Source organism: Hyperolius riggenbachi, chromosome 4 (assembly GCF_040937935.1).
Source record: "Hyperolius riggenbachi isolate aHypRig1 chromosome 4, aHypRig1.pri, whole genome shotgun sequence".
NCBI classification, from domain to species: Eukaryota; Metazoa; Chordata; class Amphibia; order Anura; family Hyperoliidae; genus Hyperolius; species Hyperolius riggenbachi.
The window spans coordinates 119578238-119604941 of record NC_090649.1 but is presented as its reverse complement, the minus strand read 5'-3'; the positions used below and the strand labels follow the sequence as shown (position 1 = coordinate 119604941).

Sequence of the window (26704 nt, the reverse complement as noted above, 5' to 3'; positions counted from 1 at the left end):
TACTTTGCAAGCTTGTCAGAAATCTAATCTGAGGCCGTGGTCCTTTTCAGACGCGAGCACACCCATACTGCGCGAGTACGGCCATGCCTGCACAGTGAGCCTGCTACAGTGCAGGGGGAGCTATGCTCATGCCAGAAGAGGACCACAGCCTTGATGTTCCCGGGCAGCAGCGGAGGACAGTGTAAGCATGTGATTTGTCACCAGATGTTCACCTCGGTATGTTTTAATCCATAATCGATTAGCACAGGTCAGCCTTAACACCATTATGCCACACATACTTTGCTTTGAAATGAGTTTATACTCACCCTTGCCCAATTTTTTCATATCGGGTGTATTTCTTCTTAGGATCTCCTATACTCACAATAGTTCCTGTAGAGAAACACACATTAGTAATGAACTCTGTTTGAGGCCTGCCTTTAAAGAGACTCTGTAAAAAAAAAAATAAAAAAAAAAAAAACCATCCCATGGGGGTTACTTATCTCGGGAGGGAGAAGCCTCAGGGTCCTAATGAGGCTTCCCCCAACTCTGTAGCTGCAGGCAATCCAGCGCTGGCTCCCCCGAATCCTCCAGCAATCCTCCCCCAACAAGGCTTTGATGGTGTGGAGGAGGAGTTTCGTGTTTGAAGCAAGGCTTGATATATTTCCCTTGCCGGGATCCAGCACAGGCGCAGTAGCGGTTCTTCGATTGGGCAGGGTGGAAATAGCCGAGCCCCATCGTATCGGCTCTACTGCACAGGCGCAAAAGGACTCGCGCCGGCGCAGTAGAGTGGATCAATCGGGTTCGGCTATTTCCGTCTTAACCTGAAGGAAGAGCGGCCAGTGCGCCTGTGCGGGATCGAGGAAGGCAAATATTTACATCGCCGCACTTTGGGGGACCTGGGCAGGCTAACAGAGGCACGGAGGAGGACGGGAGAAGCCTCGGTGTACAGATGAATTGGCCGCCGGGAGACTTGGGCGCAGGACATAGCCGGTATATGGCTTATCCTGCTGCTGAACACGGTTCCCGGCGGCATTAATACTATTCCCCCTCCACGTGGATGGCGAGGAATGATATAATTCGACTTCCAACTATTGCTGGAGGTCGAATTATAGTGTTTTAAGAGCAACTTCAGCTCAGTCTTCTGACGGCGCTGAAGTTACTCACAGTGCGCTGTCTATGGTGGCGCCGGCTGCGTCCAAATCTCCTGCGCTGTTATTACAGCACTCGGAAGCCTCGTTATGATCCAGAGGCTTCCCCCTCCCAAAGCAAGTATTCCCGGAGGCATTTTTTTTTTTTTTTTTTACATACAGATCCTCTTTAAACTGTAGAGATCATGGTTTGCCCTATGGATCACTTCAGCTGTATGGTTTAGCTGTATATTAATGACAATAATAATACAAAGAATTTACTATAGGGATGGCAAAAGCAGCAGAATTTTATGCAAATTTATGCACCTTGAAAATGGACCAATCAAATCTCACCTACTTCATTAGTCCATTTGAAATGTATTGAACATCCCTACTTTGCGCATCGATAAGCTGAAACATGGAAGCCTCTGGACTGTTGCTATCGTGTTGAAAAAACATTTAAAATGCTTTATAATGCCGTGAAATTTATAGTATGCTGTATATTGTATTTTTTGGTGATTTTTTTTTAACTGTTAAACTAAAAAAACTGTTTACATCTCCCAAAAGAGGTCTTTAAAGGGCATGTATACTTACGGAGTTTCTCCATGATCTCTTCATCACTCATCTTGGTCTTCTTTTTCCCCCTGTCTGCATTCTTTGCTGCACTGTCCGTTTCAGGAGGGGGAGGTAATGGGTCAATGACAGACCGAGTGTATATCTTCAAAAAGGACAAATTTACAGATGAACCAAAGGACTCACTTCCCAACCACCCACTTATTTTACTCCAATGCAAGCAAGAGAATCTTAGTTTTGAGAAGCTAAACAACAGACTGGATCCCAGAGACCCTCACCGAATGTTGGATTTCTAAGTTCCCTTGTTGATATCCAAGTGTCTGAATATTTGTTTCTTATAGGGAATGTGGTAGCATACGGACTTGTATCTTACAACCTGTAGAACACTTGTATTAATACAGCTTGTATAGGTCTGCTTTCTGTGTTTGTGAATGGTAATGTCACAATCAGACTTCACCACAGGAAAGGGATAGCTTTTGCCTAATGCCTAATACACACGGTACAATCTTCCGTGCGGTAGATGGATCCAATAGATAAAATCCGTCATGTCCAATATTGCTCCCGATCGTTTCCGCGCTCGATTTCTCATACCGGTGAATGGAAAAAGATAAGAAAAACGAATTATGATAATCGGGCGCAGAATCGAGTGCTGAATCGTGCAGGAAAAACGATCGGGTCGCAAAATCGCTTGGAAAATCTTACCGTGTGTACACAGCATAATATACTAGAAAACCACAGATCCTTGCAGCTGATATACTTAACCAGCAGCTAATTTAATTGCCCAGTGATTTCCTAGCCCCAGCATACCACTAATTTATAGGTTAGCAAAGGAAATCATGTCACCTCACAGGATCCAATCCCTTTACAGGTGCCCACAAAACGTTTTTTTTATTGCTACCTGTGAAGCCAATATATACTAGTACATTAAGAGACACTCCCCCACCTCTTTCCCCATTCCATCCAAAGCAAAAACAATTTATGATTGGAGCATCACTTTAAAGTCATGCCCACCAAACCTTTGTTTTTTTTAATATCCGGAATCTGCAGTGTTTCCCCACATGTGAGCTGCACAGGGGACATGCTGCCTATTCCTGTAGTGGATTTCCGTCCAGATTACACTGCGGTACAACTCTGAACGGTATGCTGAAGATTTCTACAGCCCGCAGCCAAATCACTATAGCCATGCATAGCACGGGCTAAGCAGTTCAGGCTGATGTATCACAGCAGTACGGGTGCCGCGGCCGAATTGGAAATGGAAATGTGCCACCTAGTGGAAACAGACCCTTACTGAATTTGGGTCAAATGATTACTGAATTTTAACGGCACTGAGTATAAAGTCTAGTGCAACTACACTATGTAACTATGTTGGCTTTCCCATATCTTAAGACATTTTATGTATTAAAATACCTTCTCCCTCCAATTCCCCCCCCCCCCCCCAAAAAAAAACAACAACCAAAAAACCTTCTTTAGAAAGAGACATGGAGGTCATTTTTGAACAATGGCAGGCTATGAGCTCCATGTGATCCATGCTAACCTTTTCTCAGTACCAACCTCTTCATTTAGCTGTAAAAGAGGTATTAAAAGGCATGTCAGCCATGTGCCCCCTTTTCACATTCTACTTGGCGGGTGGCGGTGAGTTTACTCTAAGGCCTGGAACCCACTGAAAACCGCAAACGCAAAACGCAACCGCTAGCGTTTTGTCTGAGCGGTTTGCAAGCGGATTCATGCGCGTTTTTGGTCGTGTTTTGCAACATTGTATTTTTTTCCCCAGCGGGTGCCTAGCGTTTTGCGTTTTTATCCTGATTGGTCCTGTGAATTATTTTTCATTTTGTTACAGTGTGCTTAACCGCAAAACGCTAGCAAAACCGCTCAGTTTAGGTTTTGCTGAGAGTTTCTGCTAGCGTTTCAATACTTTACATTAGCCCAGCGTTTTGGCAAACTGCTAGCGTATCGCAGTGCTGCCAAAACGCTGCCAAAAGCGCTCCTGTGGGTTCCAGCCCTTAGATCCTGTCTAATAAAAATGGAAACCTGATGGATCCTGCAAAGCAAATTGATGGCAAGTTGAGGTATAACACGCGATTCTGTGGCAATATGATCTTTACTAAGTTCCACCATCTACATGGAGTTCCCCAGTTTCTTTTTACTACTTTGGATTCTTGTTACTCTAGCATCTCACAAAATTGGTCCTACAGTATATCTTCTCAAATGAGTATACAGTTGGGATATTATAATCATTAGAGGGCGGGTAGCAGTGCAGTGTTAGTGTAATATACCAACAGCATAATACATTAGGGCTCTATCCACACTGGGGCTAAATTGCAAACGACCAGCCAAAGTGGACATCCGATTATCCAGAAAAATGGTACAGGTCAGATCCAACAGATCCATTGCAAATGCACAGGCGTAAACAAATCTTTTTTCATAAATAGACCAAAAACGAAACTTTTGGGGGGCTATAGTGTGAACCGAGCCAGAGACAGAAGGGCAGAGTTGACCAAGAATGTACTCACAGATTTGGTATGCTCAGGACGAGGAGCAATAATCGGAGGAGGGGTCTCATCGTCTTCTGTATCTGAATGTCTGGAAGGTGCGGATCCTTTTGCATTTTGCTAAACAAAATGAATGAGGAACATGGCCATTAGGTTCTTGTGAGCAAGACAGATTGGATGAAGCAAAAACATTTGAAGTTATAATAAAGGTGTTACTTACAGCAGGTGATACCCCAGAAGGAAGGCCATCTTTATCTAAAGGGAAAGCAATACATAATATTGACATCTGATCACAATAAACAGTTTCATCAATAATTCTCTACTTATACATCATGGATTTCTAAATTAAGGACAGTCATACATCAAATACAGAGAGCTGTATAATCCTGCAAATACTTAAAGGGACTCCGAGCAGTGCAGAAACTATGGGAAGATGCATATCATTTTAAAGCTCTCTTTCTCCTCTTTCCAATGATATATAAACCGCCGCCCTACGCCTTTTAGTTTTCGCTATTTTCGCGATTGAAATTGCAGCGGTCGCGAAAATAGAGAAAACTAAAAGGTGTAGGACCGCGGTTTAGGTGTCACCAGAAAGAGGCGAAAGAGAGCTTTAAAATGATATCCATCTTTCCATAGTTGCATTGTATTACACAGGGCGACTTTTTCTGCTGAATGGAGCTGCTGACTGAGAAAAAGTCGCCCTGTGTAATACAATGTAACTATGGAAAGTTGGATATCATTTTAAAGCTCTCTTTCTCCTCTTTCTGGCGACACCTAAACTGCGGTCCTACGCCTTTTAGTTTTCCCTATTTTCGCGATCAATATCGCTGCAATTTCAATCGCGAAAATAGCAAAAACTAAAAGCCGTAGGGCGGCGGTTTAGGCGTCGCCAGAAAGAGGAGAAAGAGAGCTTTAAAATGATATCAATCTTTCCGTAGTTTCTGCACTGCTCGGTGCCCCTTTAATAGAGTACTCGGGGGATTTGTGTAGGATACTTGTTCCCTGAACAGGGTTAGGCCCCTAGCGCACTAAAACATAACCTTTATTTGTTCTATTAAAATCAGATATATCAAAGGTACAGCGTTTATAAAACAAAAAACAGCTGCGTTGATGTTTGACACTATTGTGTCACATATGTATCATATCACCGGGATGGATCACTTTCAGGCAGATAAAGATTGTACATCTACGTGTATGTGTCTTGGAGAGGAAAGGGATCTCCTCTCCAGCACCTATGCACAGCTAGTACATCCTAGCTGTATAATCCTGCCAGTCACGAGACAACCTTGCAGTCCATCATGAATGCGGCTGCCAGAATTATCCACTCCTCCCATCGCTCCACCAGGGCGTCTCGGCTCCCCTCCGTGAATCCCTCCACTGGCTTCCTATCCAGTCCAGAATCAGATTCAAGATATTGTGTCTGACCTACAAATCCATCCACAAAACCTGTCCAACCTACATTTCTGATCTTACTCAGAGATACACACCAAGCCGCTCACTCCGCTCCTCCAATGAACTTCGCCTGACCGTCCCCCGCATCACCCAGTCCCATGCACGCCTCCAAGACTTCTCAAGAGCCGCTCCGACACTATGGAACTCCCTACCTCCACCCATTAGGGCAGCCCCCTCCTTCAACACCTTCAAGAAGGCCCTCAAAACTCACCTTTTCACTCTTGCCTACCACCCCTCACAATTGCTCTAAACCCACAGCCGAATTCTGGTCCCCTACCTCTCGTGTCCCTACCTCTCCCTCTAGATTGTAAGCCTTTGGGCAGGGTCCTCACTCCTTTTGTGTCCTACCTGATCATGCACCTCCATTACTGTGCACCCATGCTATGCATCTGAGTGAACCTAACTTGCCTAACTCCATGCTCCCATCCAGTGACTGACTAAGCATTACCTTGTACTCATACTGTGCTGTGTGATCTCCATGCTCCCATCCAGTGACTAAGCATTACCTTGTACTCATACTGTGCTGTGTGATCTGGTTTTCTTGTATTCCTGTATTGTCATATTGCTGTTTGTCACCCCTAAATATTGTCTGTAACCTAAATTAATGTCCAGCGCTGCGTAATATGTTGGCGCTTTATAAATACAACAAATAAATAAAATAATAAATAAACCTTAGTTCTGTCACGGTGAGTATACACCCACTAACAACACTGGAAAAAAAAAAAAAAGTCGGACACTCAGAAGCAGATTGTTTTGGCGCTCGCCACCAGGGCCGAGCGCCTGAACAGTGCTCCGCTATAGCACTAATGTGCAAAGGTAATTCAGATTAAAGAATATAAATCCTCAATTTTTATAATCTATAACCACACCCACTAACAATGAGATAGGCTAAGGGACCATTTACACTTAATCAGTTGGTACGCGTTAAAGAGAAACTCCGACCAAGTATTGAACTTTATCCCAATCGGTAGCTGATACCCCCTTTTACGTGAGAAATCTATTCCTTTTCACAAACAGACCACCAGGGGGCGCTGTATGACAATATGGTGAAACCACTCCCACAAGAAACAAGTACATACTCTTGGCAGTTTCCTGTCTGTAAACCTTGCTGCATTGTGGGAAATAGCTGTTCACAGCTGTTTCCAACTGCCAAAAAAGCATGCAGCACCTACATCACCTGCCATCAGTAAAAATGTCACCATGTAATAAATGTCAGAATGTAAATCAGGGATTTAAAAGATTTTACAATGGGCAAACACTGACTAAATAATTTATACATAATTATTGTAAAAATTAAGCACCTTTTTATTTTTTTTACATTATTTTCACTGGAGTTCCTCTTTAAGTGTGAAAGGTTCCATAGGAAAACATGGCCAATACTTTGAAAATCAGTTTTCTTTCAGTTATAACAGAGCAAATGATTAAAGGGACTCCGATCAGGAACGAAAATCAAAATCTTAACTTACCTGGGCCTTTTTCCAGCCTACTGTAGTTCGGGAGGTCACTCGGCGTATATCTGGCTCTTCTCCCAGGCCCTGGTCAGAAATGGCTCCCGGCGACACTGGGACAGAGTGTCGGGCTCCTTCTTCCTGAAGGGTAACGTCTGTCGTCACCACACAGTACACGCCGGCCGCCGTGATGAAGAGAGGCGGTCGGCGTGGTGACGACAGACATCACCTTCCAGGAAGAAGGAGCCCGACACTCGGCCCCAGTGTCGCCGGGAGCCACCGGGGAGGAATTTCTGACCAGGGCCTGGGAGAAGAGCCAGATGGACGCCGAGGGACCTCCCGACCTACGGTGGGCTGGAAAAAGCCCCAGGTAAGTTTAGATTTTGATTTTCATTACTGCTTGGAGTCCCTTCAAGTGTAAGAGGGACCTAAAAGAGTTTTATGTTTTTTTTTGTTTTTTTTAAAGAGACTCTGTAACAACAAAAACTTCCCCTGGGGGGTACTCACCTCGGGTGGGGGAAGCCTCCGGATCCTAATGAGGCTTCCCACGCCGTCCTCTGTCCCACGGGCGTCTAGCTGCAGCCCTCCGAACAGCCGGCGACAGAGCCGACTGTAGCTTCAATATTTACCTTCCTGGCTCCAGCGGGGGCGCTGTGGCGGCTTTCGGCACGGAAATAGACGGAAATACCCGATCTCTGTCGGGTCCGCTCTACTGCGCAGGCGCCGGAAACTTGCGCCTGCGCAGTAGAGCAGACCCCACGGCGATCGGGTATTTCCGCCTACTTCGGAGCAGACAGCCGTCATAGCGCCTGCGCAGGAGCCAGGAAGGTAAATATTACGTCACCGCTGCACGGAGGGCTGCAGCGAGACCCCTGACGGATGGAGGACGGCGTGGGAAGCCTCATTAGGATCCGGAGGCTTCCCCCACCCGAGGCGAGTACCCCCCAGGGGACGTTTTGTCGTTACAGTTCCTCTTTAAGATAAGCATAGGCAGAGGGAGATGCTCGTTGCTTGGCAGTTATTTAGTATTTATATCTTCTGCAGCGCTTTAGCAGTTGGAAACTGCGGTTATTTCCCACAATGCAACAAGGTTCACAGAAAGGAAACTGCAATGACCATGGCCCTGTTTCAGCTCAATATCAGCCACGCAGACACCCCCTAATGATCTACTTGATAAAAAAGGTAAAGATTTCTCAGAAATTCCTTGGTTAAAAGTACCTCTTTAGGTTAGGTTCACACTGGAGCCTTAAATGGTTCGACTCAGAACAGACCACAACGTAGCAAAGAACATGATGATGTATTGTGTGTTAAGCATCAGGTATGATCTCACCTGGTGCCGAAACACTAAGATATTTCTGCTTAACAGTGTTTGAGTCATAAAATTTAAGCACATCCAGCACAGCCTGTGGGTTTTTCTTCTGTTCAAGTTTTGTGATATTTGCAGTCTGCAGTAATCGGGCCCACTGTTCTGGCATTCCCTGCAAAAGAAAGAATACAGTTTACCGGTAAATTCAGATTACTTTTTTTTATTTTTTTTTTATTTGATGCAAAGAACTTTTTTGTGGAACAAAAACCAAATCAAAATGGTGAAGAAACAAAAAAAACTTGGAGCAGGGTGGGATTTACTCCACCTAGACAATGAGTCATTCTAGCGCAGGTCTAAACTCAAAAGGCATTTTAGAGCAGGTCTAACTCTTCAAATGAAAAACTCTGATTTTATAAACACTTTCTTAAAGCTGGCCACTAATTTTTTTGTCCAATCTTACCATTTCTATGTAATATAAGGCACTGCTTAAAAGTAGCCATTCAATATATTCACACAGTTTGCCCTTATACTATATTTGCTAAGACTGGACAAAAAGATTGGATCATTAGTGGCCCCCTTAAGACTCAATACAGAAAGAGGATGCCTTATTAGGGACAGGCACAAACAATGCATTGCTCCCTCCTCAATCATTCAAGTGATCTTAACCACTTAATGTTTATGGTACAGTATATCGACGCCCCGGAAAATCTTCAACTTCATATATGTACTCTGCTGTGATCACCGCTGTGCGGGCTTCTAAGCTCATTCTCGCCGCCACCCCTTTACACGAAGATCAATAAATGGGAACGCAGTTCCCCATTCATTGTTCTAGGTCCCTGTGTCAATGATCGCGGCATCAATAAGATGCCTGCAGTCATTTGGCCTGCAGTCATTTGTAAACACTGTAATTACACTTCCAGTTTCCCATACCAAAAGCACGCGCAGGAAGCTAATGAGTAAGGACATCTTGTGGCCAAACAGTAAAATTACACCTACATCCTTTTTTTTTAATAAAGAGACCTACACATAATTTTAAATTAACTCCTTACCTCCTACACTCTCCCATAAATACCCAAATAAAATATTTGCATAAAATAAAAACAAACCATACAGTTACCGGGACTGAACTTTTTTAATATGTTTGTCAAGAGGGTATATTACGGTTTTTAAAATTATGGGCTTGAAAATATTGATGGAGACAAAACTGAAAAACATGCACCTTTATTTTCAAATAAAATATTGGCGCCATACATTGTAAAAGGAAAATAATTCAAACAGTATAATAACAGGGACAAATGGGCAAATAAAATACATTGGTTTTATTTATGGTAGCAGGTATTATTTTAAAACTATAATGGGCGAAAACTGAGACATTACACTTTTTTCTTTTTCCCTTAATAGTCCCATTAAAGAGAATCTGTATTGTTAAAATCGCACAAAAGTAAACATACCAGTGCGTTAGGGGACATCTCCTATTACCCTCTGTCACAATTTCGCCGCTCCTCGCCGCATTAAAAGTGGTTAAAAACAGTTTTAAAAAGTTTGTTTATAAACAAACAAAATGGCCACCAAAACAGGAAGTAGGTTGATGTACAGTATGTCCACACATAGAAAATACATCCATACACAAGCAGGCTGTATACACCCTTCCTTTTGAATTTCAAGAGATCATTTGTGTGTTTCTTTCCCCCTGCAGCTATCTTCCACTGAAGTGTCAGGCTGTTTCTTCCTGCAGAGTGCAGACAGCTCTGCCTGTATGTAATTCCTCAGTATGTGAAAGCCCAGCCAGCTCAGAGGAGGATTTATCCAGCTTGTAAAAGATAATATAGCAGAGAGAAGCTGCCCTAATCTAAATAATACACAAGCAGTGTGCAGAGAGGGGCCTGGAGGGGGGAAATGCATCACAGAACCACAACACTGAAGAACTTGGCAGCCTTCCAGACACAGGCTGACAAGTCTGACAAGAGAGAGATAAGTTGATTTATTACAGAGATGGTGATAGTAGAACGTGCTGCAGTAAGCCAGAACACACATTAGAATAGCTTTTGGAACTTGTAGGATGATAAAAAACAGGATGCAATTTTTGTTACGGAGTCTCTTTAAAATGCATTTAGAAAAAAATAATTCTTAGCAAAGTGTACCATCCAAAGAAAGCCCAATTGGTGGCCGAAAAAAACAAGATCGGTCATTTTGTTGTGATATGTAGTGGTAAAGTTATTGGCGAATGAATGGGAGGAGCGCAGAGCTTATTTGGATCTTAAAATGGCCTACTGTATATGGAATTTGGCACCCCACTAAGCCTAGAATTTTGTTGAATTAAAAAAAGTGACTGCTTTACCCCCTTGAATGAAGGAGAAATTTCACTTTAAATGCCTTCAAGCAAGAAAAGTATAAAGGCCAGTACTCACACAAGATCAGTATCGCCCGGCGGTGGATTAGTACTAGATCCCTCGAGTGACATCACAGGACCAAGACTGATAAAGGGGTCACTAGCCTGCAGGCTAGTGACTTGTTCTACTGCTAAGCAGGGGAGCAGAGGGACAACGGAGTGGCGTGGGAGTTATGTCATGTGAGAGCTGGGTAAGAAGGTAGACCAATGCTCACGGCCGACAATACTCCAGTACAGATTGCTGGCTGAGTGGTCAAGGGCTGCTATACACATGCTGGAATATCAGGATATGGTTAATTTTGATTGCCTAAGCTTAGTTTTATCTGGTGTATATACACAATGACCCTTTTAAAGAGACCCAGTAATAAAAAAAAAACCGTCTGGAGGATACTTCCCTTGTCCTCTGTAGCTTGGGGAATCCAATCCTGGCTCCCCCGAAACCTCCTCGACAAATCCTGAAAAGGGTGGGCATGCGTGGCTAATATTAACCTACGTATCTGCACTACTGCACAGGTGCAAAGGACTCGGGGGATGGGGGAAACTTCGTTAGGATCCAGAGGCTTCCCCCTCCCGAGGTATGTATCCCCCAGAAGAGGTTTTTTTTAGTTACAGTTTTTCTTTAAGATCTGCTTGTTCAGTCAGATAATTAGAAAAAAAAGCCTCACTCGTGAAAGGTCATAATTACTTGCACTAAAAATACTCTTCACATAGAAAATATGCATTGCACCATTAGTAGCCAGCAAGTTTAATTCTCAGGTTACTGCAGTGATACTTGCATAGCAGCTCTTGAGGTTATATACTTACAGTGAATTCTCCAGTCACAGCATCAAAACCAACATGTATGGTGTGTTCAAAATCAGAGGGCGGGGAGATTTCAGGACGTTCTTTCTTTTTAGCCACTGTTCAATGGTAAAGAAAAGAACACAATATACATTGTAAGTCATTTTCAGCCTAGTCACCTAAAAAGTATACACAAATTGCATTTTGCATCAAGACTCTCAGGAAGGGTCCGAAGAACCTTAACCTCCTTAGCGGTATGCCAGACACTGTGTCGGGCATTCCGCTCGCTGGCCTCAGAAGTCCCCCAGGGTTAATTAATTTGATCCAATGGCTATAAAACCTTTAGCTAGCACTAGGCTAGCACTAGGCTAGCCAGTACAAGTGTCAAGCTCCTCCAATTGCCCGAGATCTCCAGCGATCCCCTGTTTATACATTACCCAGCCTGGATCCGGTGATCGGTGCAGCCTCCCCGCAGAGCTCCGGTCTCTCTATGGGGAGGATTGGGGGGGGTCGCGGGCAATCGGGTGGAGCTGGACACTTGTACTAGCTAGCCTAGTGCTAGCTAAAGTTTTTACAGCCATTGGACCAAATTAAGTAACTGGGGGGACACAAACTAGCAAAACCTCCTAAGCGGCGTACCGCTCAGGGGGTTAAAGCCCAATTCCAAGGGGTTTTCCCCCCTCAAATTTGACCTCTCCCAGTCAGCCTAATGGATCCCCACCTTAGGACACATAGATGCTTATCTATGGGTTCTCAACTGTGTTTGGGGAGGAGGATCCTAAGGAGACCAAGTTTAAAATACAGTAATCCTAAGATAAATGGGGATGCCATTGTTCACCTAACACTGATGCTCAGTAGACTAATGACATCTAGACAACATTATGACTCACTCCATAAGACAAGAATGCAAATAATGCATGTACACCTGATCGGCCAATCTGCTCTATGCAGAAAACATTATTGCCAGACGATCAGCCTTAAGCTCAACACACACCATACAATCTTGGTTGTACAGATTTACCAAATCTATTTAGTATAAGGGCCAACAGATTGAAAATACCTTGAATGATTAATTGGATAAGCTCTTATACTACATGAAAGTGGTAAGATTGAACAACCAAGATTGTATGGTGTGTGTGTTGAGCCTTAGGCTTTGTGCATACACTATTCAATAGTCACCTTGGTGGTCAGTCAGGGCTACCATGGTTAGGCAGCATTTGCCGGTGCTCTTTTCCTGCAGGTCCACCACTCCTGTTAACAAGAAACTCCAACACAGTAGAAAAAGGCACTCCACAGGCTTCAAACTTTAGTTTGTGGTTTATTTGAGCATGAACACATATGTGTCCATGCTCGAATAAACCCCACACTAAAGTTTGAAGCCTGTGGAGTGCATTTTTCTACTGTATTGGAGTTTGTGCATACACTAGACTGGTCCAAGGCAGAGATGGGCAGTTGGGCCGCCTCTACACGACAATCTAGTGTGTGTATGGCAGCACACTGCAGAATCTCCTCAAAAATGGTACACGCACCGCTTTACTGAACGTCAGCGCACGACCCGCACTGATATGAACCTTCTCAGACATTCATTGTCCACGCGGTCGGGGGAGCGTTTTTAAAAACCGCACGCGGGCGAAAAAAAGCAGAAAAATGCCAGCAGTGTGAACAAGCCCTTAACGCTGATATCCAGGCATAAATAGGAATTCTAACGAGGAATCTGTGTGGCTTACCAATACTACCGGTGAAACTCAAAAAATTGGAATATCGTGCAAAAGTTCATTTATGTCAGTAATTCAACTTAAAAGGTGAAACTAATATATGAAATAGACTCAGTACATGCAAAGCCAGATATTTCAAACTTTTATTTGTTATAATTTTGTTAATTATGGTGTACAGCTTATGGAAATCCCAAAATCAAAAACTCAAAGTCAGACTATTGTGAAAAGGTTCAATATTCTAGGCTCAGGAGTGTCAGACTCTAATCAGCTAATTAATCCTAAACACCTGCGAAGGGTTCCTTGGCCTTTAAATGGTCTCAGGCAGGTTCAGAATTACTGACAAACTTTTGCATGATACTCTAATTTTGCGAGTTTCCCCTGCAGATGTGCTTATTAATATTATTGTTGATGTTATGCACAGGTGTAGGTTTACTAATATGTCCAGATAAATACCAGACAAGGTTCTTCAGCACTGGAGGCTGGCCCCCGCCCTGAAATTGTGCCCACCCCAGTGTAAGGGCCCGTTCACACTGCACGCGTTTCCAGCCGCGTTTTGGAAACGCGTGCAGGTGGCCGATACGCACGACATCAGACATTGCATAGAGTGCAATGTCTGATGTTCACACTGCATGCGTTCCGGACCTGTGCGGTCCGGGAACGCATGCTGCACGCAGATTTTGCAAAAACGCGTGGCTGTCCCATTCACTTTTCAGTGATGGGATCAGCCACGCAACGCACACAAACGCGGATGGCCATGCGTTCGTACGCGTTGCGGTCCGCACGCGTTCTGCACGCATGGCCATCCGCATTTCTGATCTGAATGGGCCCTTAGTCATAGATGAGATTCCACTATTAAGTAAGTTGCCCCCCTCCCCCCATATAGGTAGCCAGATGTGTCCCCAGTAGTAGGCAGGGAGCCCCATCCCTAGAATAGACTCGCCCCCAGTATTAGGCAGAGTGGCGAGTAGAGCGATGTAGTAGTGCGTCTCATCTCTCCTCTGCCTTGGGATCTTGAGCCATATCGTAGGCTCACAGTATCAGCTCGCTATGTCTCCCTCTGGTGATGCATGTAATGAGAGACACAACTAGAGGCCGACATAGAAAGGATATGCTGTGAGCCTGTGACATGACTGAAGATCCCAGCGCAGTGGAGAGGTGAGTAGCACCTTCAAAGAATCTGAAATATAGCTGAACAAGACAGGCTTCTAAAGGTAGGGGGCCATAGGAACACCCTGAGGGCTATGCGCCCAGAAGCTGGTGCCTCCCCAGCCTCTGTCTCAGCCCTGCCAGAGTCTACCAGATAAAGCATGTATGACCCCTTCAAATGTGGATGTTCTGGCCAATCCCTGACGTAACATAAGACTGATAAGGTGGATCAAATCATCAACAAGTCTCTACAAGGAGAAGGTTAGTCAAACATACTGTCAGCTGATATTTGAAATGTAAAATATTTAGCCAAATTATTCTATGCTTTTTCTCTATGAATATTTTGATGTATATATTGAGTATATACATATTGAGTACAAAGCTCCAATTTTCCCATTATATCGGGAATGTCATAAGTCTATTTAGTATATAATTTGTTTAATTTATTTATATGTCCTCTCATCTTGCTACCTCTAGCTGTCCTTTAGCTACAATATCAGAGTTCTCCTCAGAAATTTTTTCCAGCTTGGTGGCGTAAAATAGTAGCCGGGTGGCAGGAAAAAGTAGCCAGGTAGGGCGAGATGACAGAATGCAGGGCCGGTGCTTCTGTGAGCAACTCTGCTTACAGCATAGAAGGAGGTGAGCCGATGACAGCCAGGTGGTCACCATAACTAGCCAGATGGAGCACCCGGCTGAGAGAGACTCGGGCAATATAGATATCAATAATTTCCTATCTGGCTGTAACATTCCGAGTCGAGACTTTTGTCCTTGCGCCCTAAATACCAGCTTCACCTCTAGAGTAGTACGCAATTTTGAAATTGTAAGCCTATTCTAAATTGTGTCAAGAATGCCTGGCGTAATTATCTATATCTCAGTCAACAATGGGGCAAGATCAAATGGAACTGCTACAGGAGCAACTATATCAATGCATAAGAACTTACAACATTTAGTACAGTTACTATAAAAATAATACTGCAAATCTAAACTGCAGACCAGCAGTCTATACAGGAGGTTGTGAGATCAGCTCCACCCAAAATTAGGTCTCTTGGGTGTGAAATGGTAAGGGAGTGTGGCTGAAAGCTGCAATCATTGCCCTGATAGCGAAACATCTGTTAGAATCACAGGTTGATTTAAAGGGAACCTTAACTGAGAGGGATATGGATGTTTCCTTTTAAACAATACCAGTTGCCTGGCAGCCCTGCTGATCTCTTTGGCTGCAGTTGTGGCTGAATCACACACTTGAAACAAGCATGCAGCTTATTCAGTCTGACTTCAGTCAGAGCACCTGATCTACAGGCTTGTTGAGGGGCTGAGGCTTTAAGTATTAAGGTGCGTACACGCACTACTATAACGAACGACAGGTCCGACAGACCGTTCCAGCTGGAATGCCGCCCAGCGGGAGGGTCTGACGGACCCATCGTTCCTTATAGTAGTGCGTGTGTACGCACCTTTAGAGACACAGGTTCAGCAGGAGAGTCAAGCAACTGGTATTATTTTAAGAGGAAAAATCCATATCCTTCTCAGTTTAGGTTCCCTTTAAGAGTTCCATTCAAGCTACTGCTGCAGCCAGAGGCAGGCAACATGGTTTGCTGTCTATTACTAATACAGCGCTATCGAGTGAAAAAGCCCCTACCACTCTGTAGCAAGAAACCTTACCCCCCACACACGGGTTAACTTGTTATATAACACCAGTCACAGATTTATACAATATTATATAAATATTAAACAGTCCGTGACAAATGGGCTTCCAGCCCAGCAGATAGGTGCGCCTCTGGTTTCGAGCTGTCTAATATTCTTTAACACAACAATATCCAGTGAGTGCTCCACATCCGCAAAAAGTTCAGTTTCTTCACCGGTGAGGGCTAGAACTCACCTATTTGGCTAGACTAGGATTACAGTCAGGCCCAGATTTACATCACAGGAGCCTATAGGCACAGATATCCTGGCACCCTAGACTTTGCCATCCATGAACCTACAAACCCCCACCGAACTGCACCGCAAGTGTGTTGGCTGGCCCAGCTGTCACTTCTCCCTTACTTCCATTTCCTGGCGTAGGTAGCTACAGGTGCTATTATTAGGTAGTAATAATTATTAGTATTAAGTAGCCAGAGGTTCTCTCAGTATTAGGTATCTGGAGGTTCCCCAGTTGAAGGTAGATCTCATCAGTGGAATGCTGAGAGTCAGGTGAGTAGCCTCATTTAAACTCAACTTGGGCATCTGCACAGGGAAAGACGAGAGTGAGGCACTCATGGAGGGGAGTGAGCCGCCTTTCCATCATCAGGTGCCTTTAGGCACATGCCTACCGTGCCTTATGGTGAATCCGGCCCTGATTACAGTAGTCAGCCTAAGCAGTTGGGGCAAAACTGGACCTAGACTATGGGGATATTAGATTGTAAGTCCTACTGAGAGACAATTTGTGACCTGAACGGCTCAATGTTCTCTGCTACATGCCTGAGAAAATAAAAGCCAAACAATAATATTATTTTCTATGAAGACAACACAGGGGTGGGGGAGACAAAGGAAAAAGAACAGCGATAAGCAATTCCATGGAGACACAGGTACGTCCGAGTCAGGAGAGGAAAAAATGTCCTGATACGTTCACATGCAGGTAAACAGGTTCCACAACGAGGGCTTCATATGATTACTAAAGACAACTCACTTTTTTCATTGCTAGAGAAGATGGATATGATTTTGTTTCTGGAGGACTTCCTCTCTTCAGGGATGAGTGGGAGGGGTTTCAGGCTGTGATTACTTGAGAGTGGATCCGCTTTTGTTCCACTAAAGACTGCGCTGCTCATTCGCACTGGTGGGGCTGGCGGCTTATCTTCGAGTTCTCCATTGTCAGACATGGTTGCTGGAGCTCAGTCAGACCTAGAATGACAAGAGAGTCAGAGTAAATACCAAATGCCTCTTTCACACTTTACACATTGGGGTGCGATTTTTACAAGAGCATAGCACAAACTTCAGTGAAGCCACGCACATGTATGCCTTGTATATGCATGCGTGGCGGATTTTTTTTAACACAGGTTTTTTCCCTATTCATAGCCATGAATGGGAGACAAACCCAGAAGAAAAGGTATTATGTGCAGGAAACAAAAACCAATGCAAGCGCAAACACAATGCTCTAGTTTGAAAAGCCCAAAGGGAAAATAATTATTGTTCTTAACAGGTGATGGACTTTATTAGAAAGTACTAAATGACACCGCAAGCTCTATTTAAGTTAGAACTAATATTTGAACATGTAAATCAGCTAGGAAAGTATATGTTCAAGTTTCCTTATTGGCCCTTCAAAGCAGAACTTCTGTTTTATAACATGCTGATTGTAAGCTCATTTGTGCAGCCCCCCCCCCCCCCCTTGGTTATAGCCCCTTTATGTACAAATGTGTTGTACTTCACTTGTACACGCAACTGTGTTTTTAATTGGGGGAGCACCACAGAAGATAATGTATAAATAAAAAGGATTAACATTATAAAACATACCTCTCAGTGTGAGAAGCATATATTAAATGTTTACTCATAAAAGGTTTAAAGGAAACATGGAGGATATGGAGGCTGCCATGTTTATTTAATTTTAAAGTGAACTTAAAAGTAAACTTTTAACTGAAGTAAGAGAGATATGGAGGTTGCAATATTTATTTCCTGTTAAACAATACCAGTTGCCCGGATGACCTGCTGATCTCTTTGGCTGCAGTAGTGTCTGAATAACACCAGAAACTAGCATGCAGCTAATCCTTTCAGGTCTGAAAATAATGTCAGAAACACCTGATCTGCTGCAAGCTTGTTCAGGGGCTATGGCTAATAGTATTAGAGGCAGAGGATCAGCAGGACAGCCAGGCAACTGGTACTGCTAAAAAGGAAATATATATATATATGGCAGCCTCCATATCATGCTCATTTCAGTTGTCTTTGTTTGTTAACAGTTTAGAGTGCCTGTCTGTCCTGCTGAACCTCTGCCTCTAATACTTTTAGCCATAGCCCCTGAACAAGCATGCAGCAGATCAGGTGTTTGACATTTCTGTCAAATCTGACAAGATTAGCTGCATGTTTGTTTCTGATGTGATTCAGGCACTACAGCAGCCAAACAGTTCACCAGGGCTGCCAGGCAACTAGTATTGCTTAAAAGGACAAATATGGCAGCCCTTCTATCCCTCTCACACTTTTGTTGTCCTTTAAACAATACCAGTTGCCTGGCATTGTGCTGATCTCTTTGGCTGCTTTAGTGTCTGAATCACTCACCTGAAACAAGCATGTGGCTAATCCAGCCAGACTTCAAACATCTGACAGGCATGCTTTGTCAGGGTCTATGGCTAAGGGCCGGTGTCCACTAGGAGCTGCGGCAGTTTCCGATTCAGTCACTGAGCCATGCCACCTACAGCTACAGTGACTCAGCCATGTGCTGCAGAAATCTGCAGCATACAGTCCAGATTCCCACACTGCAGTGCGATCTGGCAGCGGTTCCCCACCCCTCTTGCATGCGGGGAAATGCTGCAGATTCAGCTCAGACTCAGTGGAAATAGGCCTTAAAGAGACTCCGTAACAAAAATTGCATCCTGTTTTTTATCATCCTACAAGTTCCAAAAGCTATTCTAATGTGTTCTGGCTTACTGCAGCACGTTCTACTATCACTATCTCTGTAATAAATCAACTTATCTCTCTCTTGTCAGACTTGTCAGCCTGTGTCTGGAAGGCTGCCAAGTTCTTCAGTGTTGTGGTTCTGTGATGCATCTCCCCCCTCCTGGCCCCTCTCTGCACACTGCCTGTGTGTTATTTAGATTAGAGCAGCTTCTCTCTTCTCTCTTATCTTTTACAAGCTGGATAAATCCTCCTCTGAGCTGGCTGGGCTTTCACATACTGAGGAATTACATACAGGCACAGCTGTCTGCACTCTGCAGGAAGAAACAGCCTGACACTTCAGTGGAAGATAGCTGCAGGGGGAAAGAAACACACAAATGATCTCTTGAGATTCAAAAGGAAGGGTGTATACAGCCTGCTTGTGTATGAATTTATTTTCTATGTGTGGACATACTGTACATCAACCTACTTCCTGTTTTGGTGGCCATTTTGTTTGTTTATAAACAAACTTTTTAAAACTGTTTTTAACCACTTTTAATGCAGCAAGGAGCGAAAATTGTGACAGAGGGTAATAGGAGATGTCCCCTAACGCACTGGTATGTTTACTTTTGTGCGATTTTAACAATACAGATTCTCTTTAAGAGTATTTGAAGCAGAGGACCAGCAGGACAGCCAGGCATACTTTTTTTTTTTTTTTTAACAATGCAGCATCCATATCCATAGCACTTCAGGTTTCCCATTAATACCATATATTCTGGCGTATAAGACGACCCCCAACTTTTCCAGTTAAAGAGTTTGGGATATACTCGCCGTATAAGACTACCCCTCTTCCAACACACAGAGTAAAAAAACAAAACAAAAAAAACATTATATACTGGTGCTGTGTATGAACAGATACTGGCGCTGTGCTGTATGTGGTACCCAGAATATAACTGTATATAGGTGATTGACTGGTTGGATTGGTCAACTCTCCCTCTCCCTAAGCAAATTGATCAGCTCTCCATGTCTACCTGTATATCAGAGCAGAATGGAAGAATAGATAGCGATGTGCTCATAAAACATGCCTCTTTCACCCTTGTATCTTATTTACCTCCTTCTCTGCCTCTCAGATCTCATACATGTGCACCTGCCATGCTTCACTACAGTCCTCAGCAGCAAGATTTGAGAGTCGGTAACATGATAGGGCATATAGGGATATCACCCGGCATCAATGACAACCGGCGTATAAGACGACCCCTGACGTCTCAGACGATTTTCAAGGGTTAAAAACTAGACTTATACGCCAGAATATACAGTACCTATAGTGACAGAAGGTGTGTTCAGTGTGGAAGGAAATCAAATAGCAGCTTTAGAGGAAGTACTTCAGAGGAGAGGAAGTACTTCAGAACAGAGGAAGGACTTCTCAGATCACAGACAGCATGCTGGGTAAATGGAAGCGCACTTAGATCCTGTTCACACTATATATTTGAGGATATTGCACAAGCTTTCTGTCACGGACGGTTGCGGGGCCGCAGGCGCGTCCTGTAACCGCCCGTGAAGAAAAAGCGATCGCACTCGATTCCCTGCATCGATTGCGCTTCAAATCGATACAATCTGGGTTGAGTGTGTAGGGGGAGCTGAAGTCCTTTTCTTAGCAGATAGAGCACCATCCTAAAGGCTGGATGGCTCTTTTGATATGCTAATGAGCCTGGGCCCAGAGAGCCCCTGGCTTCAAGCTGTGCGGATGGCCCATCCATCAGGTATAAGGTGACACCTAGCTGATCTCATGTAGATGTTAATTAACCAAGGGGTGATCAGGATGCCTAGGTGCAGCCAGGCAGGCTACAAATCTCCGGCAGGTCTTGACACCTTGCTCACTGGTAAAGATCAAAGGGAAGTTAGCAGCTAGAACACATCCTGAATAAACCTGAGTCTCATAGCATAATCCATAACTTCCCAGATCTGTCATATTTCTGGGGTTCCTGAGATGGCAGCTTCGCCAAACGTGGGGGAAGTGTAGCATGAGCCCCGGTGCTGGTTCTGAGGAAGTTTCAGAACATTCTGAGGTAAGGACTGCCAGTTAGGCAGTTTGAAAATGCCCTGATGATACCACAGGGGTCCCACCCCTCATGTCTGGTATCAGGGCGCTGGGTAAATCGAGACAGACCTGAAAAGGTTAATAAATCTGCCCTGACCTGTACGGTTCTGTGAGATAGAGCCCATATATGGGTAGATATGATTTCTAGCCCCCAGGACAAGGGGAGGGCTCATCTCATCTTCTAAGGGGGTGTATGGCTCCCCGCCCTCACTCCCTCCTACTGAAGCAGGGGCATAAGAATGGCAGAGGACCCAAACTCAGTGTCCTCCACACTGAAACATCTTGAACTCATCAGATGCCAGCTTGAGGATATGCTGGCATCCACCTGGTCTGAACTCTGAACTCAAATTGAAACCCAGAACTCTGTTTTCCCACAAAAAGGACATCTTTCCAGGAACTAAGTATTTTTCTCCCTTCTTTTATTTTTTATACTGGCTATTACTGTCTTAATAATTGTGATTTTAATAATTGTCTGTATATATTAATTATTTATATTGCGTGAATAAACTACTTTCTCCAAGTCATTCACTGTCCGCTACCCTGCTTATCAGCACACACACAGAACTGATCCCGGGTCTCTGAAGATACGCTACTGTTTGTTGTTGGCTAGACAGAATACCGTGTGTTTAACCGTTTTATTCGCAGGACTAGTCAGTCAGTCAGTGGGCTCCACGGTCCCATGGTAACCGCGGTGGTGGCAGTTTACTCTGAACCAGTAGGTGACGTTGTAATTACCCGTGTCTCACAGGCTCCCTTCTGAGTTGTCTGCGGCTAATTCTTAACGGTTCCTGCGCATTGACTGCGACCAGAGTTCGCACGATCTGTGCGCTGGCAGCGTTTAGAAGGCTAAGTGCGGTCAGCCACTAGGGCTCCTGTGACAGTGTTAGGCAGCGGTTGGGACCTGTGTTGTGCTGAAAGTATCTGCGATAGCGCTAGCGCTATCGAGAAACGAACTAATTCGTTGGTGTAGCTGGAAGGCAATATATATTTTTTTTTTTGTCATACTTTTTTTTTTATTGATTTTCAATAAAACATAACAAGATGCATTATGCTACAAGTAAGAACCATATAGTAATATAAAGCAAGAGTATTTGGACTTAGATGATATTGTACAAAAAGTTCTATGGTTTACAATTATAGTTTGACCATCAGATAACAACATAGTAATGAAGAGCTAGTACAACTTTTTTATCTTTACTATATATGCTTAGTTTTCCATCCATGGGAATTGAGTGGTTCAAAACTCTTGTGAAGTTGAAGTCCAATGAAACTTATGGATTCTTTATTAGAAAGGTATAACTATAACTAGACAGAGAAGAAAAAGGATAGTGGTTAATCTGTGGAGATATGAGATATAAAAGAGAAAGGTGATCGTTCTAGGAAGAGATTGAAGGTTAGCCATTGCTACAGTCATCGTACATCATATATTAGACATTAGAGAGCTGTTCAAGTCAGGGCCTTATGCTGGATAGACATAAAAGTGTCTTGTTGGAGTCACGGTATCCATCTTTGGTTCAGCTTATAACATGGTGAGAAGGGTGTGGAATTATTGAGTTATGGGGGGTGGTAGATGGGAGATGAGTAGGGCCATGAGTCCCAAATTTTGTGGAAGTTGTTTTGTGTGTCCCTTAAGGATGCTGTTAATTCTTCCATGGACCTGGTCCAATTAACCTTAAGAATAACTTCAGAGATATCTGGGGGGGCTATATTTTTCCAAGAGGAAGCAATAGTTAATCTGGTTGCCGTTAGTATATGATTGATCAGGCGATTTGTATATCTGTTCACCTTTGGGAGAGGTTTGCCCAGAATCGTGTATAGGGGATCAAGTGGTACTGTGACGCCCGTAATTGAGGTAATGATTTCTTGGACCTTGGACCACAGGGGGGTCAACAAGGGACACAGCCAGAAGATATGCTCTAGCGATCCCACGTCATTACAGCCCCTCCAACATAAATCCGAAGTACCAGGGTATACTTTAGACAGTATTTCTGGGGTGAGATACCAGCGAAACAAAATTTTGTAAATATTTTCTCTAATTTGTATGCATAATGAGGAGTGTTTGGCGTTTTCCCAAATCTTTCCCCAATCTTCTATAGTTATAGGAGTGGACAATGAGGAAGACCATTTTGACATATATGGGTGGTCTGGGGTCCAGGTTCCCGATTTGGTCATTAAGATTCTATAAATTTGCGAAATTAAGCCCTTTTGATGTCCATTACGGTTACAGTGTCTCTCAAAGGGGGAGAAAAAAGGGGTAGTTAAGGGTTTGCGGACAATTGAGTTTATAAAGTGAATAATTTGATTATATTCCATGGTCCGCTGCATATTAAAGTTAATTTTATCTTCGAGCTGCGGCCTAGTGTACACTTTCCCTGTGAGGGGATGGATCCAATTGCTGAGATTAAAAAAGCCTAGTGTGAACCAGGTGTTCATGAAGGACTTGGAGAGGCCTGGAGTAAAGTTGGGGTTACCCAGTATTGGTAGTAAAGGTGAGGGGGAGGACTTCAGCCTACCCATCGGGGCCACAATTCGCCAGATGTGTAAAGTAAATTTGATGGTGGGGAGTAGATACTGTTGTGGAATTTTTGGGGTGGTATGAGACCAGAGTAAAGAAGCTAGGGAGATGGGTAGCATGCTAGTCGCTTCAATAAGACCCCATTTTGTATGTACTCTGAGGTTGGACCATTCTGACAACTGACGCAGATGAGCAGCGTAATAGTAGTAGCGTAGGAGTGGTAGTCCCAGGCCACCTTGCTCCCTGGGAGAGGTAAGAATGTTTTTATGGACTCTTGGTCGTCTGTGATTCCAAACAAATTTGTGGAATGCCGTTTGAAGAGATGTCAGCTGAGAGGATGGGACAAGGACTGGTAAGGTTTCGAATAAGTACAGTATTCTGGGTAGAATATTCATTTTTAGAGCATAGATCCGGCCTAGCCAGGAGATTTTATATGCCGTCCATTTATGTAGGTCCTGAAGAATCCGTTGAATAAGGGGAGAGAAGTTGCATTTATATAGGGTATTATAATTGGGGGTGAGATGAATTCCTAAGTATTTAATAGAGTGCGTCTGCCACTTATAAGGGAAATATGTCTGTAAGGAAGTGAGAAGGCTTGGAGGTACTTTTATAGGTAGAGCCTCTGTTTTGTCTTGGTTTAATTTAAAGCCTGATAAGGATTCATATACGTTTAGAGTGTCATGTAAGGCCGGGAGTGAGGTTAATGGGTTTATTATGGACAATAAGATGTCGTCTGCAAATAGGGAGATTTTATATTCATGTTTACCATGTATAATGCCTCTAATATTGGCGTTCTGTCTGATAGCCTCAGCAAGAGGTTCTATGCTGAGCGCAAAGAGGAGTGGGGAAAGAGGACAGCCCTGCCTTGTCCCATTGTGTATTTGGAGTGGTTTAGAGGGAGCGAAAGGAAGCTTTATTAGGGCCGTTGGGGATGAATAGAGAAATTTAACTAGGTGGAGGAAGGGTCCTGGGAAACCCTGATGTTCGAGGACTTTAAATAGGAAGGACCAGTGGAGTCTATCAAAGGCCTTCTCTGCATCTAAACTTAGAAGCAGAGAAGGTTTGTCTAATTTGTTCATCAAAGATATAAGGTTAATGGCTTTGCGAGTATTATCTCCCGCTTGGCGACCTAAAATAAAACCGACTTGGTCGTTGTTTATGAGTCTGACCAGGATAGGGTTTAGACGATTGGCTATGGTTTTTGTAATTATTTTTAGGTCAGAGTTTAGGAGGGAAATGGGACGATAGCTTTGTGGGAGTTGAGGGTCCTTACCGTCTTTGGGTAAAACTGTGATGAGAGAGTTAAGTATGGACGTGGGTGGGCTTTCACCTGTCATAATTTTGTTGGCCACAGTTAAGTGTGGGATGAGGATCGATTGGAACAATTTATAGTAGGAGTATGGAAGGCCATCTGGGCCCGGGGATTTGGAAGAGGGCAGTTTTTTAAGGACCTCTAACATTTCAGCTGTAGTTATGGGGGAGTTGAGTACCCTACAGTCCTCCTCTGTTAATTTGGGGAGATTGAGCTGTTCTAAAAAAGAAGATACTTTTTCTGAATATTGTGGGTTAGCTGAGGGGTCAGGTAGCTTGTACAGCTGTTCATAAAAGGAGGCAAATACGCTCGCAATCTTAGCGGGGTCGTAGTGGGTAACCCCTTGGGTGTCTTTCATAGCGTATATTGTTCGTTGAACACTCTGTGGGTTAAGTTTTCGGGCTAATATGGTGTGCGGTTTATTGCCTCTTTCGAAGAACAGCTGCCTATTCCATTTCAGGCTCTTCTCAAGTTGTGAGGACTGTAGGGAACGGATGTCAAGTTTGAGTTGTTGTATGGTAGAGAAGTGATCTTGTGTCGGTTGGTGCTTGTAAGCATTAATTGCCCTTGTAAGTGAAGCATTTAATTCGCTCAGTTTTTTTGATGTGTTGTGTTTTTTCCGGGAACCCCTTGCTATAAAGAAGCCTCTAATAAAAGCTTTATGTGATTCCCATACTAGGCCAAATGAGGTTACTGAGTCAGGGCTGGTGCACACCAAAAACCGCAAGCAGATCCGCAAAACGCTAGCAGATTTTTAAACGCTTTTTTTTATTTTTATGAGGCGTTTTGCTAGCGTTTTGCGGATTGCTGCTGCGGTTTTCAGTATAGTAGATTTCATATATTGTTACAGTAAAGCTGTTACTGAACAGCTTCTGTAACAAAAACGCCTGCAAAACCGCTCTGAACAGGCATTTTTCAGAGCGGTTTGCGTTTTTCCTATACTTAACATTGAGGCAGAAACGCATCCGAAATCCAAAAAATGCCTCACCCAGGCATTTTTCGTTTCTGCAAAACGCCTGCCGCTCTGGTGTGCACCACCCCATTGAGATACATTGACCAAGCAGATCCGCAGCCGCAAGCGGATCTGAAAACGCCCAAAAAGCCGCTCGGTGTGCACCAGCCCTCAGTGTTTATTTTGAAGAATGTCTGTAGTTCCTCTAGGCAGTCCGCGGTGAGTGTATTGTCCTTTAATAAGGATTCATTTAATCTCCAGTGCAGAGGTTTGTGTGGATTGGATAACCAGTCAAGATCTATAGTGACTGCTTGATGGTCAGTCCAGGCTGAGGGGGTTATTGTTGAGTCAACTAGGGTAGGTAGGAGATGGGCTTTTGCAAAAAAATAATCTATGCGTGAGTGCGATGCATGTGGTGGGGAGAAAAAAGTGAAATCTGTAGCAGTTGGGTTAGCTATCCTCCAGAGGTCAAGTAGGCTATGCTTTTGGAGTAGTACTCGGAATTTACGAGAGTTGCGGTCATGTAGAGCAGAAGTGGATGGGGTAGTAGTTTTACTTCTGTCTTTGGTACAGGAAAAAGCCAAGTTGAAGTCCCCTCCCAGAATAACGGTTCCCTTGGTATGTTTTTGGAGTTTAGTAAGAAAGGCAGATAAAAAAATCAATTTGCTGTGTATTTGGGACGTAGACATTCGCTAAAGTGATTGGTTTACCTGCGAGTGAGCCTATAAGTATTAGGTAGTACCCTTTAACATCACTTATAGTTTTGTCTATCTTTAAAGGTAAATCTTTTTTACACAATATTGCAACTCCTGCACGTTTTTTAGGACCAGAGGCTAAGTATACTTCAGAGTAGTATCTATTATGGAGGCGTG

At 43.8% G+C, this 26704-nt stretch overlaps 1 protein-coding gene across 1 annotated transcript in view; it reads right to left on the bottom strand.

Annotated features, from left to right (window-relative positions):
* The window catches only part of PAK2 (p21 (RAC1) activated kinase 2), a 108788-nt gene that overhangs the window by 9018 nt on the left and 73066 nt on the right, over nucleotides 1-26704 (bottom strand). The window contains exons 2-8 of the mRNA XM_068280454.1: nucleotides 17064-17275; nucleotides 11568-11662; nucleotides 8399-8546; nucleotides 4389-4423; nucleotides 4190-4288; nucleotides 1701-1824; nucleotides 306-369 (exon numbers count right to left, since the gene is read on the bottom strand). Of these exons, the coding sequence (XP_068136555.1) occupies nucleotides 306-369; nucleotides 1701-1824; nucleotides 4190-4288; nucleotides 4389-4423; nucleotides 8399-8546; nucleotides 11568-11662; nucleotides 17064-17253 (755 nt within the window). The 5' untranslated portion in view covers nucleotides 17254-17275. The remainder of the gene's footprint in view (nucleotides 1-305; nucleotides 370-1700; nucleotides 1825-4189; nucleotides 4289-4388; nucleotides 4424-8398; nucleotides 8547-11567; nucleotides 11663-17063; nucleotides 17276-26704) is intronic.